The sequence below is a fragment of the Bidens hawaiensis genome, unplaced genomic scaffold (genome assembly GCF_021521415.1).
Source record: "Bidens hawaiensis isolate Kalapana, Puna unplaced genomic scaffold, B.hawaiensis_p1.1 tig00012468_1, whole genome shotgun sequence".
Taxonomy (NCBI): Eukaryota; Viridiplantae; Streptophyta; class Magnoliopsida; order Asterales; family Asteraceae; genus Bidens; species Bidens hawaiensis.
Genome location: NW_027492018.1, coordinates 191302 through 210741, shown reverse-complemented (window position 1 = coordinate 210741; position 19440 = coordinate 191302). Strand labels below are relative to the sequence as shown.

General features: G+C 35.6%; 1 protein-coding gene across 1 annotated transcript; it reads left to right on the top strand.

Annotated features, from left to right (window-relative positions):
• The first annotated feature begins 637 nt into the window (after positions 1-637).
• Positions 638-5579, top strand: LOC143541108 (uncharacterized). The gene is made up of 4 exons (XM_077034014.1): positions 638-1065; positions 2029-2114; positions 2213-2355; positions 5403-5579. Exons 1-4 carry the CDS (start codon positions 714-716, stop codon positions 5563-5565), a joined length of 744 nt encoding a protein of 247 aa, XP_076890129.1. The 5' UTR covers positions 638-713; the 3' UTR covers positions 5566-5579.
• The last annotated feature ends 13861 nt before the right edge of the window (positions 5580-19440 follow it).

The window sequence follows — 19440 nt, the reverse complement described above, 5'->3', positions numbered from 1 at the left end:
AGACTTATGAATTACTCGTGGGCGTTGATTACGAGGCATGAAACTTATTTAGTCGTGACGAGTAAATGATTAGTGAACGTGCTCGTTACGGTTAGTTTAAGGACATGTGGCAAGTTTTAATTGGTTATACAAACTACTCGTCACAACTAGTTTATAATACTTATTCTGAAATTTTTTGCAAATGTTACCTAAAACTTAAAGTTGTTTTCATGTATGTTTATTTTAGGAATTTTTTCTTAGTTATGGATTAAACAATTTTCTTTGAGCAAGATGGAGTGAAAGAGAGGAAAAATGAATGATGTGGTACTTATATAAAGTTAAGAGGGATTAGAGTATACTCCATGACCTTACCTTAGTTGAATACGAACAATTGGATAATCTTTTGCACGTCTACTTAGCACTTAATTAGGAGTTGACCAACTTTATTCTCCGTCTCCCTGATCTCCCTTAAAATCCCAATCACACATAATTGAGTCCTAAATACATCACCAACATCTAGATTCTATCCACCCAATAATATATCCTTAAATTCAGCGATCATGATTCTGAAAAACCAATAAACAACGTTACAGCTCTTTATGCTACCCACGTTACAAAAACAAAGGACCCACCGTTGAAAAAAAACACAAGAAAATAAACTCTATAAATCACTCTAAACGTGTTTGAATCTTGTCATCAATCATACAAGAATTTTATAATACAAAGAATCCAAGATGATGAAGGTGAGGAGCAAACTCTGCGGGTTCAACTCGATGCGGACGCGAGTTCAAGTTCGTTCGCCATCACCGCGACACAAGAAGTCTTATAGTCTAGGCAGGTTGAATGACAGTGTGAAGACGGTGGCATTTTCAGGCAGTGAAAATAGTAGTGGTGAACTCAACTTTGATATCAGCCGTGAGATGTTGAAGGGAGAGACCGAGGCGGATGACGGGTGTGGGAATAAGGTGATGGTGGTGGTTGATTCGAGTAATGAATCTAAAGGTGCTCTTCAATGGGCTCTTGATCATACTGTTCAGAATCAAGACACCATGATTCTACTTCATGTTGCTGGTGGCTCGAAACTAGGTCATAACCTTTTTAATTCTTTATTTTTTGTGTTGGTAAACTCATATTTCTAGTAATAATAATGTGTAAAAAAATAAAAGTTTTGCTTTGAGTAAAATGATGAAATATGATGAACGTTTACAATATAAATCCATTCCATCTATCTAACATTAATATCTTTAAACAAAGGTTTATGAGTTTTTAATTTTTTGTTTTTTAACAAAACTCTTGTAACTCTGTCGCTTTAATGGTTTATTAGTCGGACCGGTTGAATGGTTTTGAAAACCGAATGATGCTACGAAAAATTTATAAGCTTAGGATATAAATATGTAAGTACAATAAAACAAATGTGGAAATATATATATATATTTTTGGATTAATTTGTAATATTAAGTTATTAATTTGATTTACACCACACGAGGCCAGATCAAGATCAAAATCAAAATCGACTAGGATTAAACACATTTTGAGTTATACAAAAAGTGATCAGAATGAAAAACAAAAACGCCCCTTCCGATCTCGAGGGTGCTGGTGTGTTTATTGTTGGTTACAATACAATAAAATCATGTAGTACTAGAACTCTTTTTTTCTTTCTTATTCCTGAAAAACACATTTTAAAAATAACATTTTTAGGGGAGGAACGGTTATGAAAGTTTTAAATAAACTAAATAAAAAAATATGAAGTATTAAATAAATCAGTAAGTTAGATTTTGGAAAGACAGCAACTTAAAAACTGATAAAAAGAATATTTTGAAATCCGGTTTGGTTTCAGTCTGGTTCCGCAAATTTAAAAAGACATGACCAGACTGATTATGCGTCTGGTTTTTGCTCTGATTGATTCGGTCGGCCAGTCCGTTTCAATTTAACAGGAATGATTTTTAACCCATTATTTGGTTGAGGATTAACAAAGTCCTAGCATATAAGTAAATATAGTTTCATGATAATTTGAATCAAGAAAGTCATTTTGGTTGGTTATGTTTGAAGGATGTAAATCAAGTGGGGAAGTTAATCAAAGAATGTATGAACATCTTTGCTCCATAAAGAAAAATCTCCAAGTCAAGAGGCCTGAGGTAAGCAGAATTATATAAGAACTCAACACTTAAATTGTATGGAGTTGTAAAAATTATTAAGTTTTAATTTTGAGTTATTAATTTTTTTGTTCAAAAAGGTGAAAGTTGAGATAGAAGTGAGACAAGGGAAGGAAAAGGGTGCAATAATAGTCGAAGCAGGGAAGAAAGAACATGTTTCATTGTTGGTTTTGGGTCAGCGAAAGCAATCGATGATATGGAGAATCTGTCACACCCCGACTAGGTAGTTGCGGAAGCGTAATACGGGAATGTAACAGATAACACTGGTATCAACAACATTGTTTATAAAGAAAATTCAACAGCTAATTTACATCATATTACATGGGTAGGTACTATGTTTACAAACTAGGTGAAAAACACATAACCGGTTTACGAGCTTCTAAAACAGTATTATATCAGCGTCTATTCACAGCTATTCAACTTGTCTTTCTAACACCAAGCATGTAAGCAAATCATTCCACTTTTGCTTTACCTGAAAAGCATGTTAAAACGGGTCAACTACGTCTAGTTGGTGAGTTTCAAGTTTCACGAGTTTCAATGAAATCAGTACACGAGTTCGTAAAGTTTACAGTGTGTATGTATATATGTCTGTGTATGATGCATTATACTAAGCCACAAGTGAAACCGAAACGAGCTATACTGCATGGCCTCTCCTGCCCATGCACTCCTGTTGGCATTTAACAGCCAATTTTGCCCCATGTATGTACTATGTCTAACACCACATAGCAGTATGTAAATATATAATGACAATGTGCAACTGGGTTTACATAGGTTCCGGCATACCCCACCGGCTCTGTCAGTTGGGTTTGTCAAACCGATAGTACTATCCACACGTCACCGGCGCGAAGTTAATCACTTGTGTTTGTGGGGACTTGTCAAGTGTTAGTACTTAGATAATCCACATCATCACACGTTTTCAAGTATAACAGTTTATGTAAACATGCTTTTCACCCCAAAAGTTCGTAAAACAGTTTAGAAAGTGGGGGTCGTGAAACTCACCTTATCGTAGTTCGCACAGAAATCACGTATCAAATAGTCAGATGTCTCGTTTATAGCCTGATTCCTATAAACGGTATCGTATTGTTATTACTAGTACAGTGTTCAAGCTAAGTCGGGCTGTATAGATAATCTGGGTATAGCTGTTAGGTCCAGAACATGACCATAGTCTTAGATTGTGACGTTGTATACTATGAAATGTTTAAAACTGGATTTGGCTCAGTTTCATCGTTTTCCGAGCCTAGCTCAGTTGATCGTTTATACGTTTCGGGATTAGGTAAGATCACATAAAACTTAAGTAAATATATTGATTGATAAAATAAGTTGATTTATGAAAGAATTTTAAAGTTTCGGTATCTGGTTTGATTGCAGGGCTCGTTTCCGTTTTCACACGGGTTTGATTATACAAAACGCGCACAATCCACCCGAATTGTCCGGAATTTTCGTAAAAAGTTTGTTTTTATTAATATCATTCAAAAATATGATATTTGACCACTTTCGATATTTTGACATACCAGTCAGTCCGTTAAACACAAAACTGCCGGTTTCGTTAAAACAATTATAATTTAAATCTTTGATAAATCATAACTAAATATGTAATTATATATAAATTATGTAAATTTTTGTAAAAATACATTAAGACATGGAGAATTTTAATAAAAATATTTCCAGAAATTTTATGATTAATTATTTATTTATAAAAATTCATTTAATAGGTTATAATCGTGTAATAAATGGCCCGTTTATATCAAACGACTTCCGAAAAATCCGATAATTTTTACCAATGGCCTTAATGTGATTACATAGCCCCTGCAAAATTTCCATAACCTAACTCTTTTGACAAAATGCCTTTTTGTGCGTTTTTCGGCTGTTAAAACTCGGTTAAACCATGATTGCACAAACCATACTTAGGCATTTCCAATGATTCCCAAACTTTACCAGTGATCTTACCATCCCATATCAAACTCCAAAACCAAGTTTCATAATTTTTCAATATGTTTAGCTATTTTTCCCAAATAAACGCTCATAAACGGGAATAAATTCACCAAATATTCTCCGTTTATCGAAAAATTACCAAATTTGAACAGGGACTCATTTATATGATCCCTAATGTCCCTGCAAATTTTCACAAGCTAACAACAAGTACGTCACAACCTAATACTAAACAGCCCCTAAACGAGTATTACGGGTTTACCTTGTCGGTTTTCGATGAATTTTGCTAGCTTAAACGACTTTCCGGGTCTCGGGTTGCAAACTCAGTATATCTACATATCATATAACATCAAACCAAGCATAAATCATCCATGTAACAGCCTTGATAATTAGGGTTTCGGTTTTGGGTTCAAACCGAACTTTCTAACCGTAAAAACGTTGTATTCATGTTCTAATCCGCGTTTTTGATCAAAAAAGTATATGTTCCAGGTTTGCAAACATGTTTAACATCAAAACATAATTTTACTTGATTTTTAGGGTTTTTGGATGGTTAAACATGTTTAAAACTAATTAAAACATGTTTATATATTAATCATATACATCAAACTTTGTTAAAACTTTATAGAATTTGATCTCACCTTAGGGTTTGAAAGGAAGTTGAGAGCACAGGGGTTTTGAGCTGCTGGACTTGAAAATGGTTTGTATGTTAAAATGAATGAAAATGACTTAAGGTTTAAGTTATGTAAAAAAAAAACAATTGTGTGGTATATGGTGGGGCTAGCGATCGGAACTTTGGGAAACCCCTTAATGGGCTGTTTTGGCCCATTAACCTGATTATACCAGCCCAAACATGAAAAGCCCACTTCAAGTTTAGTTCGGGTTCGGTTTTTCGCAAGAAGATTAATTCAGGTGTGAGAGATAGCGCAAAAACGCGTGTTTTTCAGCTTATTTTTGTAAAATAAGAAAAACGTACTGACTCGTTGTAAAATTCCAAAATATTTTCACGGATTGCTTAGAACATATCATATAAGTGTTTTATAAATCTTTTTCGGCTTAACGGATGCTACAATGCTTGTTTTGACATTAACGATTGCGTTTAAGCTTATAGCGTATCGATAAACGAAACCTTTTCGTTTAAAGAGTTTTAAACGTACTGGAGCCTAAATATCAATATGTTAGCCTCTATAACATATATATAACTCGTATATGACCCCTCAGTATGTATACGGGTCATAATTAGTATCGGTCGGTTACTCGTTTAAGCACTACGAATTAACCGATTTATCGTTTTCTTGTTACGTAATGAATATAGTGTACCTCGTTTTATCATGAATGTCACAGAATCCGAACATTTTGGACAAGCAAGAGATGCCAAAACCGAGCCGTGGATTATTGTATTCAAAATGCTAATTGCATGACGATTGCAGTGAGGAGAAAGAACAAACGACATGGCGGTTATCTCATAACCACCAAGAGACACAAGAACTTTTGGCTTTTGGCTTAATTGTGTATTGAGTTCATACATGTTATGTACAAACCTTGTGAGTCCGAATTTCATACCAAAATGAAAAATGGAAACTTTTGACTGAAATAACAAAAGGGCTATACAAATAAGAAAAATATAGAAATCAAGTGAATAAGACAAGGTGTAGTGGGGCGAAAAAAATAATGGATTTGGATGACAAGTGGGCTAGAACACCACCCCCAGGCTACAAATGGGCGATAAAGGAGGTGGGGGCAGCATGTATTTGTTGTCTGGGTGTGTTTTGGGTTTAATATTATTATAATATACGTGCGTTGGATCCCCTAATCTAATGGCCCATAATTATTCTTACAATTCCTATGAAACATTGTCTTTTTACAATAACATATATATATATATATATATATATATATATGATGGGCTACAAAGCCATTACACCCCTAAAACAAAAATTACTCATTTGCCGACGTGACGCCACATGTCAAAAATAGCCCTTAATTGTAGCCCCATACACAAAGCCTAAGAGTTAAATGACAGGAATATCACATTTTAGTTTGAATATGTATGTTAATTAGATCGTGTAATCATCATAATATTTTCATATAGGTCTCCACTGATAAATCAGTTACTGTTTTTGGATCATTTTAATGAGACCCCGCTAAGAGCAATCCTCGAGGTTCGTCGATTTTGGAAATAAAAATTAGCTTCGAACTATCATGCGCTCCACGACTTATTCAAAGCGAAATTTATTTTAATTTCCCTTTTATATTAAGTAAATTCCGGTTAATTAAAATGATGTGAAAGACTTTCAACAATCGAGCTCCTTCCCTCTCCAATACACTAAGAAATCAAGGCAAACGGATTTTTATGGGTAAAAGTATAGCCAAACCATCCTATTTACATAGTTTCTTGCTAGTTTTATTTAATAAAATAACTAACCACGTGTAAAGAAAAATAACATAATACTCCATTAATTTATATGTAACTTTGATCACTAAACATAAGATAAATGGTTACATAGGTCGCTGATACTTAGTAAGGAAAATGGAATATTCTATCGTTCTAATTAGTCATTAAAGTGATATAATTAATAACATATTGATTAGTCTAGTCTGTTAATGCTTATAGATACCCCATTTTTATACCTCGCTCTACCTAAATTTAATAAAGTAGGAAAGAACAAACAACATACGTACAAAACACACCAAAGAATCAAACTAAGAGGGTTCTCACTCGAACTTTTAATTATCTATCTTCATCTTTAAAACATCAATTTTCTATATATTTTCTTAACCTTTTATAATTCATTCTTCATCTCTATTCTATATTATATTTATTATTTCCTTCATACTTCAAATAAAAAACCAAAAATTGTTAAGAATTAAATATCTGAATAAGATAATCTCTTAAAATTGAAGATCAAAGAAGAAATCAAAGTCTAATGTGAATGCTCACCAAAATATTCAACAAAACATTCAATCATGGAAAAAATATAAAAGAATTTTCTATTTTCCTTAAAGATAGGTTAAGGGTTAAGGCCTGATGGTATCTTGTCAATTATTTTAATTCTTTCAAATTTGTTGAGAGAGGTTTTGTGCTTAATTTGTTTTATTGAATTATTTATCTTCTATTTTATACGTTAGCCATCTTACCATCCCACGTTAATGACTAATGACGCCCAATAAACTAATTATAACTCCGATTTATTACAACCCAAAATGAGGTTTAAATATTTGATTAACTAAATTTGGCAAGTTAGTTCCATAAATGGGGTCCTTTTCATTGGAAACCGATTGATTTTGTTTATTATTTTTTTTTTCTAAATAATAATATATTTGAAATCATGAAAGTAGTAATTTTCCACCATACATGTAGAGAAATATTATGTTTATAGTAATGAGATACGTATAGACAAGATTGTGTTTGTATTTACGTTCGTGTAACCTACTTTATTTTCAACTTTTCATTAAAATGCATTCTTTGTATAAGAGCATGCACAACGTGTATCACATTCCAAGATCTGTAAGGATGTTGCGCACGCAGATGACATGGGCGACGGACAACAGCGTTGAGGCCTCGTGGGAGGTGATTTGGCCAAGGCAGGTTCATTGCTGCAGACTATGGAGCGGACGATGAGGGTGGGGCTGACTCTCTCACAACACACACACACACACATATATATATATATAGGGGGAGAGATTTTTTAAGAATCATGTTGAGTTGTAAGAACTTAAGAACTCCATTTTATGCCACTCATTTAATTAAATGAATTGGAATATGTAGTTGGGATTAAATCTGGCAAAAAAGTCAAAGAGGATAGAGAATAACTATGTACAGTGATTACACAACTTTAACCGTCCGTTACACATATGTAATAAGTCGACTCGGTGCGTAAAAAATTATGTAATTTTTTACATATATGTAACCTACATGTATTACGTATGTGTAAAAAAAAATTCAAAAAAAAATTGTTACACTGAGTTTTTTAAATGTTTGTAATCTGATTTGGCGCTGATGTGGAGGTCCAGCGTTGTGGGTTCTCTAAGAGCATCTCCAACAGGCTCCGGTTCCCTAGGTCTGGATCTATGTGGTAATGGGAATACATGTAGAACGCAAACCTCCTTGTTGTAGAGTAAAGTCCATGATAACAAGTTTGTCTCTACAAACCCGCAAAGGACTAGGTGAGGTGGCATCCATTCTCTCTCCTCCTTCACATGCGCACATATATATTATACATATACACACATTTAATATATTTTAATAGAGTTTGTGTAGGTTTGTTGTAGTAGAAGTAAATAAGGTTTTTAAGAAAAGTTTAAAATATGATGTGGTGATGATGTGGCAGTTTGTATGATCATAGTCCTATAGGTTTAAGTTTATTGGATATGAATATGAAGAAACACTAGTTCAAACCTATGAAGGTTAACCTAATATCTCAGTCGGGAGTTTTAAGTAATCTGACCATGAGTTAGTGTCGATCTAGCCTACAAAACAAACACCGTGAGCTCATTACAAGAAAGGGAACTGGGGGTTCTTCTCGTAACCACCCTCTGGTATGTCAATCAGTATTTGTAGTGAGAGTGTAATTGTTTAAAGTAATAGAGTGTGGATATTTATAGCTAGAGAGGTTGAGAAGGATTGTACCAGCTGTCACCTCCAATAGGACCTTCTATTCTCATGGACGAGCACATTTAAGGTTTGTGATTGGGTTATACAGCTAGCGTACAGAGACAGGTGTTACCTGATTGTATAATGTTAACGTCCTATGATTGGTTTATCTTGTCATCGTGGTCCTTTGGGGAACCTTAGACTATGATTGGCTCAGATATTACCTGGCGTTGTTGTTTCTCTCTTATGGGTGACAAGCCTTCCGCTACATGTATTGTATGGGTTATAATTTGGTAAGGGTACTTTCGCGGGCAATTTGATGATTAGCCTGTTGGCGAATTTCTTTGCTTCACGACTACCCGGCGTTACATTCTATCCATTGGTAGCGCTTAATATCTTGCGGGTGGGTCTGTGACCCTACCTCTACATTCCCTCAGTCCATTATTTCGCCCGCGTTGCTAATTAGCGAGTGGAATTTTGGACTTTTGATGCTTTTGGATTTATGGGTTTTTGGTATATTCACTGTAACCTTATCTGTTCCGCGCGGGGTTGACTTGGCATGACAATTTTGGTTGCAGCTTTCATTAATGTGTGTTATAAATTAGTGACGGAACTTCTGACAATAACAGCAATGACGTTAGCACATGTGTGGAGCCACCTTTCGTCTGCTATAGAGGGCGTCGTTCCATTGGTACTACGATGCATTTAAGGTCCTTACTTCCACGATTGTGTCATCATCCGGTTGGTCTCCTTCCTTATGACGTACATCTGTCAATTACCCTATTTATTACAGCGGGTATAAATAACCAGCTGTGGCTTTCTTTCCTTTGTTCTTTAATAAGCATGTTCATATCATTTCTCCTTCCCCATAATTTCTTCTTTGACACCCGACATATTTAGATTAACTTCGTTAACTAAACCAGGTTACTTTCGTTAACTCCTTTAGAAAGCACGCATGCTTGTCATGTGTCACCTGAGCACACGTATGAGTCTGTCCTCGAACGTTGGTGACCTAAAATTAAAATCATCCACAAATAATAAAAAGTGAATTATAATTAAATATAGTTAAGATATAAACATTGTTACATAAGTTATATGTTATATGATGCTTCAACTTTGTTACACATGTTATATGCTACATGTGACTTAACATAATGTGTTGCATATCCATGTTACATGGTTTTCTTAGAAATAAGTATTATAAATGTAACATGTTACATTCTTTATTAAATATACTTTATTATAAGTTTATAAAAGTCAAATTTTAAATATAGAGAATCAATGGTGAAGCTATGGAAACTAATGAGATGATTTTGTTTAGGTAAATTAGGGAACTTGTGATTGATAAAATCTCTCCTCTCCCTCTCCGTCTTTGGCCGGCCCTAACACATACATACATATTCTTTTTTTTCTTTTTCTCTCAAATAACACACACAAACGCTTATCTCCTAATTGGTAAAAATTGGATCAAATACTAGAATGTCTTTGTGATTATTTGCTGATCATCTAGGTAAGTAATGTTAAATTATTAATGATGTTCTTATGGTATATAATTGGTATTATGGGTTTTGGGATCCAAACAAGGTTTAATCTATGGAATCATAACATAAAAATTGAAAGGTTGGGATTTTGATCATGATAGTTGTTATTGTTGTCTTGATTTTTGGTTGGATAAGAAAACCCTAAACGGTTCAAGGATTCTCTATTTTGATATGATAAAATACGTATTTTGATTGTGCATGATGTTTAATTGATAAATTAGATTCATACACATGTTAGAAACAAAGTTTATATGAGAAATGATTGAAATTAGATTTTGGCATATCCGTTTGTGTTTATTTTTGGTATTTTAAACTGATGTTACAATGTTGTTTTTGGTTGGTTTTTGATTATATTTTGGACTACTTTGATTCTAGTTTATGTATAACTAAAAATCATAATTTTTGGACATGGATTTAGTCGTTTTTATGATTTTACAAATTTGTATGTCAGGGTTATTTTAAAAGATTGTATTCTGGTCTTGAATGTTAGTTGCATATGTTGAGTTTGGCAAAGGAAATTGGGTTTATACCACTTATGTAATATCATGGATCAAGTCAGAAATCTAACCAAGTTGGCCTTTCATATTTGGCTTAATATAGAATTTTAGCCGAATTTATACTTCTTGTTGCGCACTGAAATAGTTACACGTACGATGTTGTCTTGTATGAATTTTTGTGATTTTTTTGAACGTTGGAAAAATATAACAAAAATTCTTGATAAACCTAAGACTTTTAGTTTATGTGGTAAAAATTTCATAATTTAAATTGGCTATTTGATGTGGTAAAAAAATAGGGTTTGTGGAGTCAAAATCTGACTTGCAAATATAAAATGGTTAAGCATGATTGGCGATGAGTGTTATGATCAATGGTGCACTATTTGGCTTGTTAGATGTTTTGTATATATTTGAACACTTAGAAACTAATTTGCCTATATGATTGGTCTGATTTGGGACACTTGGTAGAGGTGAACAGTCGCTTGCTCTATGACTAGCGCAAATAAGACGAGTTAGTATACATGTTGTGCATAATCGTTTAACTCGTGAATTAAAAGCACACTTACATCTTATAAAGTAATATATTTGGTAATAAGTCACAAAAGGGTCGTCGGGTTAACTCGTCAAACTTTGGTCAACGGTCACCTCGGTCAACCTTTTTGGTCAACGGTCATCAAAGGTCAACAAAAATCAAAATTCAGTCAAAGTCAACAAAGTCAAACTTGGTCAAATTCAACAAAAGTCAAACCTTGGTAAAACATAATTAAACAATATGATTGTTTGGATACTAGGGGTTCTAGGAACCACTACACATTACTCACGTACTTGTAATACTTTAGGGTACTTTTACAGGATTTTCGCTTTAGCAGTTGACTTTCTTTTAGAACGCTTTCAAGGTGAGTTTCACGGCCCTTCTCTTTTACTTTCTCATTTTAGGAGAGAGAGCATGTTCAAACCTTTTTGGATTGTAGATTGTTATTATCGCATATGTACATAGTGTGTTAGAACATAATGTCTATTGCTAGGGTCTTAGTTTTGTTTATACAACTTAAATGTCAAATATATGTTTTGTATAGGTTAAGTAACGCATAAGTCATATGAACGGATATGTTATACGGCGCATAACATATGCGCCGTATAACATATCCGTTCATATGACTTATGCGCTACTTAACCTATACAAAACATACATATACGCCATATGAGGTTTTCATGTCAAACCTATAAATAGGTTGACTTATGCGTGAACAGCAACTTTGATCATTAATGTCAGATGCTAGAGAGTGAAAGTAGAGAGAGAAATTGTTTTGTAAAGTCATATCTTTTGTAATCCGTTCGTTATATTAATGAAGATGTGCTTAACGTTTCTTGTGTTCTTCCGTCCTTGTTGTTTTCCACACCTCAAGGCTTGAGCGTTAACATTTTCGATCTATAGATACATTCTACGTCACCCTCCAACGTCTTTTCATGTGGTATCAGAGCTCTTAGGCTCGTTATTCGCTTGGAAAACGCAATAATTCTAGTCTTTTCTCTCTATCTTCATTTGTCACTGATCAAAGTTCTTCAAAATTTCACCAATCATTCTTTACACATCCGTGACAAACTCTACCAATTTTCATATCATTTCATCATCAAATTGATCTCCAAATGTTAAAATTCTTTTCTGTTACATTCTGGCGCATATGTCTAGGAGCGTATATGTCTTTGGCGTGTAACATATACGGCCGTATATTTTATCCGTTGAAACATATCCGTTGACTAGAACATATCCGTTTGACCAAAATTGTTGAACTTATCCGTTTGACTTTTATTCACATATCCGTTGACCAATTCATCTTAGACATATCTGTTCCAATCATATCCAGAGTCTTGATTCTTCAAAACTTTATCTTGCAATCCAAACCTTGTCATGGATAATCTCTGTGCTTACGTGTCTCGGCCTTTAGCCTTGTTACAGAACATCAATCTAGAGAACGAGATGGGCACTTCAAACAAACCAACAAAGCTACTTAGGGCGGAAGACTATCCATCATGGGCTAACAAATTCGAAACCTATGTTCAAGCTTCGAATTATGAGATTTGGACTGCTGTTGAAGAGAAATACATAATTCCCAAGAATGAGAATGGAAGAAACTATAGGCTATCTCAAATCGATGAACATGATAAAAATGCTTTCCTGAAAGAAAAGAAAATGTTAAACCTCTTCTAGTAAGCAATCAAGGCAGAAATTTTCCAGCTCTTACAACACAATGGGTCTTGTTACTCCATATGGCAAGCCCTGTTGAACAAAGATCGAGGTAATCTTGATATGAGGAAAAGCAAGATGGCATTACTTAAGAAAGAGTTTGATATATTCACCCAAGTGAAATGCTAATCTTTTGCACAGCTTTTGGAAAGATATTGTCATCTTTTGAATGAAATGAAGAGGCTGGGGATTGACAAGCCTAAATATGAATACATTAATAAGCTTGCTGATACTTTGCCTGAGGAGTGGGGCACCTTCATTATGATTCAGCAATCCAATCCAGTTGCTTATGCCCGTTTGAACCTTGCTAGATTCATTGAGAAGCTTGAAGCTCATGAGTTGGAACTGAGGAAGAAACAAAAGTGAAGAGTACTGCTGTTTCTCAGGACGTTGGACTTTATTACAAAAGTTCTCAATTTGTGGTTTCATCAAGTCCGAAGATTCAGACTGCTTTCTGTGTAGAACCTACAGGACAAGCCTTTGTGAGTAATGTGCCTGCTACACCACAGTATAGTAGCAGTTATTCTGGCACTATCCATGTTACTTAAGCTTCTTCAAGTTCACAAGCTTCAGACCTTGACATACTTCAATGTTACATTGCGGTGAACATCAAGAATACGGGTGGCATGACTACTAAAGCAGTCAAAGAGCAAATGGCATTTCTTGGGTCTGTTCTGGAATTATATGAATGCTTAGTTACTGGAAGGATTGGTGACTACAACATGACAAACGAAGATTATGATCAGATTGATCCCGAAGAGATGGAAATTATTGTTATCAGATGGTGCATGGCTAGTGTCATTTGTAGAGCTCATCGCTTCAAGGAAATCGCTGGCAAGAATGTGCTTGAGGTTCACCGTCAAAACTTGGCTTTGACAAGTCCAAGGTTCATTGTTTCAGATGTAAAGAAAAAGGGCACTTTAAGAGGGAATGCACAAGCAATATTATTGATGGCAATGGGGCGAATCCGTTCGGAAGAGATTATTACAAGCAAGCAATCTATCATCTCCCACACAAAGTGAAGCCGAATCTTCCAAGTGAAAGAAGCACACTGAAGCATCCACTTCACATTAAAAAGCAGCTACAGCACAAGTAGATGAGGATTTTAACTGGAACACGGTGTTCCAAGCTAATGTGGATGAGGTTGTTGAAGAAGGTTCTGGTTTGGAATGTGATGAACAGGTTAAGAATATGGTGGTCAAAGAGTTTAAACTTGATTTAAAGGATAAGATTGTGTGTGATGACAAGGTCGAGGTTGACGAAAAGGATATGAGGTTGAATGAGGAAATGTTGGTAAAATAGGTCTATGAGATTAAGACTTCAACTAAGGTTTGTAAATACAAACAGGGTGAAAAAGTTATGGGTGATGATCAAATTGATGTTGATCAGGCTGAGGATTCAGATGATGATTTACCACATACATATGACAAAATTCATCTAGTTCCATCTGATTACCTTACTTCTTTATTTCTTCCTGATATTGTTGAGAGTTTTGCAGGATGGTTCAACGGTGAGGAAGTGCCATTGGGCATAATAGACTTCGGGGAGGAAGACGAGGATGAATCAGCTGCTATGGAGGTTATGGATGAATCAGCTGAGGTGGAAGTTAAGGATGAAAAGTTGAATAAGTGACTGATGAAGAATCTGAGTATTCAATTAATGAAAGACTTAGAGATAAGAGAAATTAGAAAATGTTATGATAAGAGAAATTAGAAATTACCTTGCGATGAATGTGAATTCAAAGACTTAGAGATAAGAGAAATTAGAAAATATTATGATAATGCTTTACTAGATTTAAAATATGTTAAAGAAGCATATGATAAACTTCAATCGTGTGAAAAGAAGCTGTGGGAGAAAATCCTACAAGATTAAGACAATCTTAATGCTTAAACACACAGTTGGGGACAAACAAATTGCCATTAACAGACACATTGATGAGAACGCAGCTCTCAAACTTGAGTTGCAATCACTCAAGATTGAGATTGAAAGAGTCAATCTGAAATTAATCAGTTATGCTGCTTCATCGCATGTCCTCGATCACATTATGCCAAAAAAGTCTTCAAAATCTGAGGATGATGTGACCGACAAGATTAATCATCTTTGGATTATAATGTGGTTTCGCCACCAATTTGGAATTCCTACATTCCTAAGAAACCCAAGGGGTTTAAAAAGGCGTTGAACGTGGAAGTTAAGACTCCACTCCACGATTCCACTGTGCCTGTTGATGATTCTATCAATGTTCATGTAAATGTTGATAATGATAGTTCTGGTTGTGATGGTTCAACTGGAATAAAAGTTGTTGAATCTGTGTTAACCGAACAACCTTCTAAGGTTAATCTATCAAAAAATGATGATGTTGGTAACTCTAAGAGATTTGCAAAAACAAGTTTCTATAATAAGCAATCTCATAGTGTTAACAAATCGACAAAGGTTAACAAGATTGTATTTGTCAAGGGAGTAACTTCTGAGTCTGAAAAAGAAGCAATTTTTCGAAATCAAACTAATCAAGAATTTTATCAATTAAAAGCATAACGTGAACGTGCTGAATCAGCATCTCACGTCAACAAATTTGTTGATCGGAGGCGGTGTTTCAATTGCAATGAGATTGGGCATGTGTTCTATGCTTGCCCAAATAGGTTGAAGCATGATCACGTTCAGCCTCAGAAAGTTGTTTCTAAGAAACCGGGCCTAGGGCATGTTGGCAAACCATCTATTATTTTAAAATCCAAGCCAGTTAGGATTTTAAAAAGAGAAGAGGTTGTTAAGAGTGGATGTGACAAAGCTGAAAGTTTTAAGTCTACACCATCCACTTTTTACATTAAGAAAAAGAATGTTAGTCAAAACTAGGTGGTTAAACAAATTTCAAACATTACATCACCAAATTTGAAGATAACAAGAGATCTGTTACTGATTCACATGTATCAAGTTGTGATTTATTATCGAGTGAATCGGAAACAAAAGATGTTAAGATATTGTTTAAGAAGTTTAAACAACCCAAGACCAAGAAGGCTTGGGCTTCCTTGTTTCACTAAATCGTTAGCTGTTGGTGCAGGGGCTTCCAAGATCCCACGATTCACGTTGGATTATGGATAGTGGAGCCTCGAGGCATATGATGGGTACCCTACAACTTGAGAACGTCAGATCTATTCGTGGAGGGTATGTCGGTTTTGCTGGTAATCAAGGAGGTCAGATTGTGGGTGAAGGCACATTGACAAGTGGGAAAGTCACATTCGATAAAGTGAACTACACATCAGAATTGGAGAACAACTTACTTAGCATAACACAAATTTGTGATAAGAGTTTCTCGACACACTTTACTGACAAGGAATGCCTTATCTTGAAACCGGGTTTCAAGATTCCCAACGATTGGATCTTGATGCGTGCACCTCGTGAGAACGATCTTTATGTTCTTAACATGAGCATCGCGTCAACGTCCACATCAAGCGCTTAATGTTTCATTTCAAAAGCGTCGGGGCAGGAGTGTATCTTATGGCATCGTCGGATGGGACACATAAACGTGAGGAAGTTGAACCACCTGGTTCACAATAATCTGGCCGAGGGGGTTAATCTATGGAGTTTTCATTTGAATGAAGAATGCTTGGCTTGTGTAAAAGGGAAGAAAACGAGTAAATCTCACCTGAAGAAACTGGTCAATTCCATCAACTTACCATTTGAGCGTCTACATATGGATCTATTTGGTCATGTGAATGTCAAGAGTTTCACGGGAGAACTCTATTGCCTCGTGGTCACTGATGATTATTCAAGATTCTCTTGGGTTATATTTTTGGATACCAAAGTTAAGTCGTTTGATTCCCTAATGGTATTGTTCAAGAAACTCGAGACATTGTACAATTTGCCGATTCGTCGAATTCGAAGCAACAACGGGACTGAGTTCAAGAACAATTGGATGCTGGAGTATTGTAACGAACGGGGGATTCTTCATGAGTTTAGCGCACCCTATATTCCGCAACAAAATGGGGTCGCTGAATGAAAGAATTGGACATTGATTGAGACTGCTCGGACCGTGCTTGCAGATTCAAAGTTACCAGCTAATTTTTGGACCGAAGCAGTGGTGTTGGCTTGTTATACTCTTAACTGTGTTCTTACTATGAAAAAGTTCGGGAAGACGTCTTTTGAGATTCTTAATCGACGAAAATCGAATCTCAAGTGGCTTGAACCGTTTGGATAAACATGCACCGTTCTTGAACCCGGTGGCAAATTTGGTCCCAAGTCGGTTGAAGGATTCGTTATGGAGTATGTTAGTCAACTGAGACGTGTCTACATTCCTAATCCCCATTGAATCATGCAAGTACAAAACGTGGATTGTCAGCGTTACACTCCACCAACCCAATGACCTGGAGATTCTCGGTTGTTCGATTATGATAGCCTTGGGAGAGTTTCAAATTCCCTGAGGAGACTTTATCTGAAGATACTATTACCATGTTATATCAACAAAAGTTATCTAAAGATTCTGTCAATGTATCAACACCAGAAGATCCTAATGTTGCAGTTCCTCAAAATATTCCAGATCCCATCCCGACTGATACTGTGCCTAAGACTACACCAGTTTTTGATGATGATGGTGAAACAGATGAGGAGTTAATCGAGGCTATTTCTCCTTCATCACGTGAATTGTTGGTCGATGATAATGTCAATAATCTCCAAACTTATGTGCCAGTTTCTACCGATGTCATACCGAAAATGTTTTCATATCATCCAGAAGAGAATATAATTGGTGATTTGAACAAGGGATCCAAACACGACGTTAAATCGGCCAGAGCCTTGGTTGTTTCTACACAAGTGTATCACCGTTACAAAGCCGGTTCTCATTCAAATCTTTTCATCTCTCAAATAGAACCAAAGACATACAAAGAGGTCTTAAATGAAGAGAGATGGGTAAATGTTATGCAAGAAGAATTAATGCAATTTGAAAAGATCAGGGTTTGGAAGCTCGTTGACTTGCCAAAAAACAAGAAACAAATCAACACGAAGTGGGTGTTTAAGTGCAAGACGGATGAGAATGGGATTTTGTGAGAAACAAGGCTCGATTGGTTGTTCTTGGGTTTAATCAGAGAGAGGGTATTTACTACAATGAGGTTTATGCACCAGCTGTAAGGCTAAAGGCTATTTGGATCTTTCTAGATTTCGTTTCTTAGAAGAGCTTTAAGGTTTATCAGTTAGATGTCAAGTCTGCTTTTCACAATGGGAGAATAAGTGAGGAAGTCTATGTGGGACAACCACTGATGTTCGTCGATCTGATCCACAAGGACAAGGTGTACCTTCTTGATAAAGCTTTATACGGTCTTGATCAGGCCCCGAGAGCCTAGTATGAGATGTTGTCCCAACACCTACTTGAAAATGGCTTTACTTGAGGAACTGTCGATTGTACACTCTTCACGAAGCAGGTGGACAGTCATCTACTGATGGTGCAGATTTATGTAGATGATATCATCTTTGGGTCGAAAAACGATTATCTGTGCAAGCTTTCGAAGAGGTGATGAAGCAGAAGTTTGAAGTGAGTGCTGTCACACCTCATTTAGCAAATCGCGGAAGCGTAAAACGGAAATGTGACAGACTCCTCTGGTATCAACCACATTGTTTATAAAGAACAATACAAACTAGTTTACAATATTTTACATTGATCTAACTTCGTTTATAACTAGGTGATAAAAACTAAATCCAGCCCGTTAAGTAAGCTTTACTTCTTACTAGCACACTTGCATCAATTCACCCTGCATTGACCGCAAGTCAAACACGTAGCACATTGACTTTCTAGTCCAAGTCTGGTATACCTGAAGAACATGTTAAAATGGGTCAACTACAACTAATTGGTGAGTTTCACGAGTTCAAATAATTAGTTGTGCATATAACAATTATAGTTTGTAAATACGCAAGTATGTATGTATGTACATTTACAAGTACATTTGTTTGTATGTTTATGATGTAATTATGCTAAGCTACAGTGAAGCCTTCACAGTTCGTGCTGCATGCCTCCATTTCCCACGAACCACTGTGGCCCCCCTTCCGCCCACAACATGCTCCGAGTAGCCATGTCTAACACTACATAGCTGGTTTGTATAATTATGGACATGTGCAAACGGGATAATGTCTCAGCAAACCGTGCTGGCCCCTCCTGGGTTTGTGAAACCAATGGTACTATTCACAAGCCACCGGCTCGAAGTTAATCATTATGTTAGTGGGGACTTTTGTGTGTTAGCACTAAGATAATTCTCATTATCAAACAGTTAAGAGTATATTTAGATATATATCAACATGTTTTTCACCTCAAAAGTGCGTAAAAGCAGTATAAAAGTGGGTCATGAAACTCACGGTTTAGTCGGTATACAGTAGTGCGTCAGCTCGTAGTTCACTTGACTTGCTATCACTAGTCCCTATAATCAATATTATAATAATATTAATATTTTAATATTATTATAATCTCAATACTAAATTGGGCTGTATATCTAATCTGGGTATGGTTGTTACACCCAAAAAGTATTAATAGGCT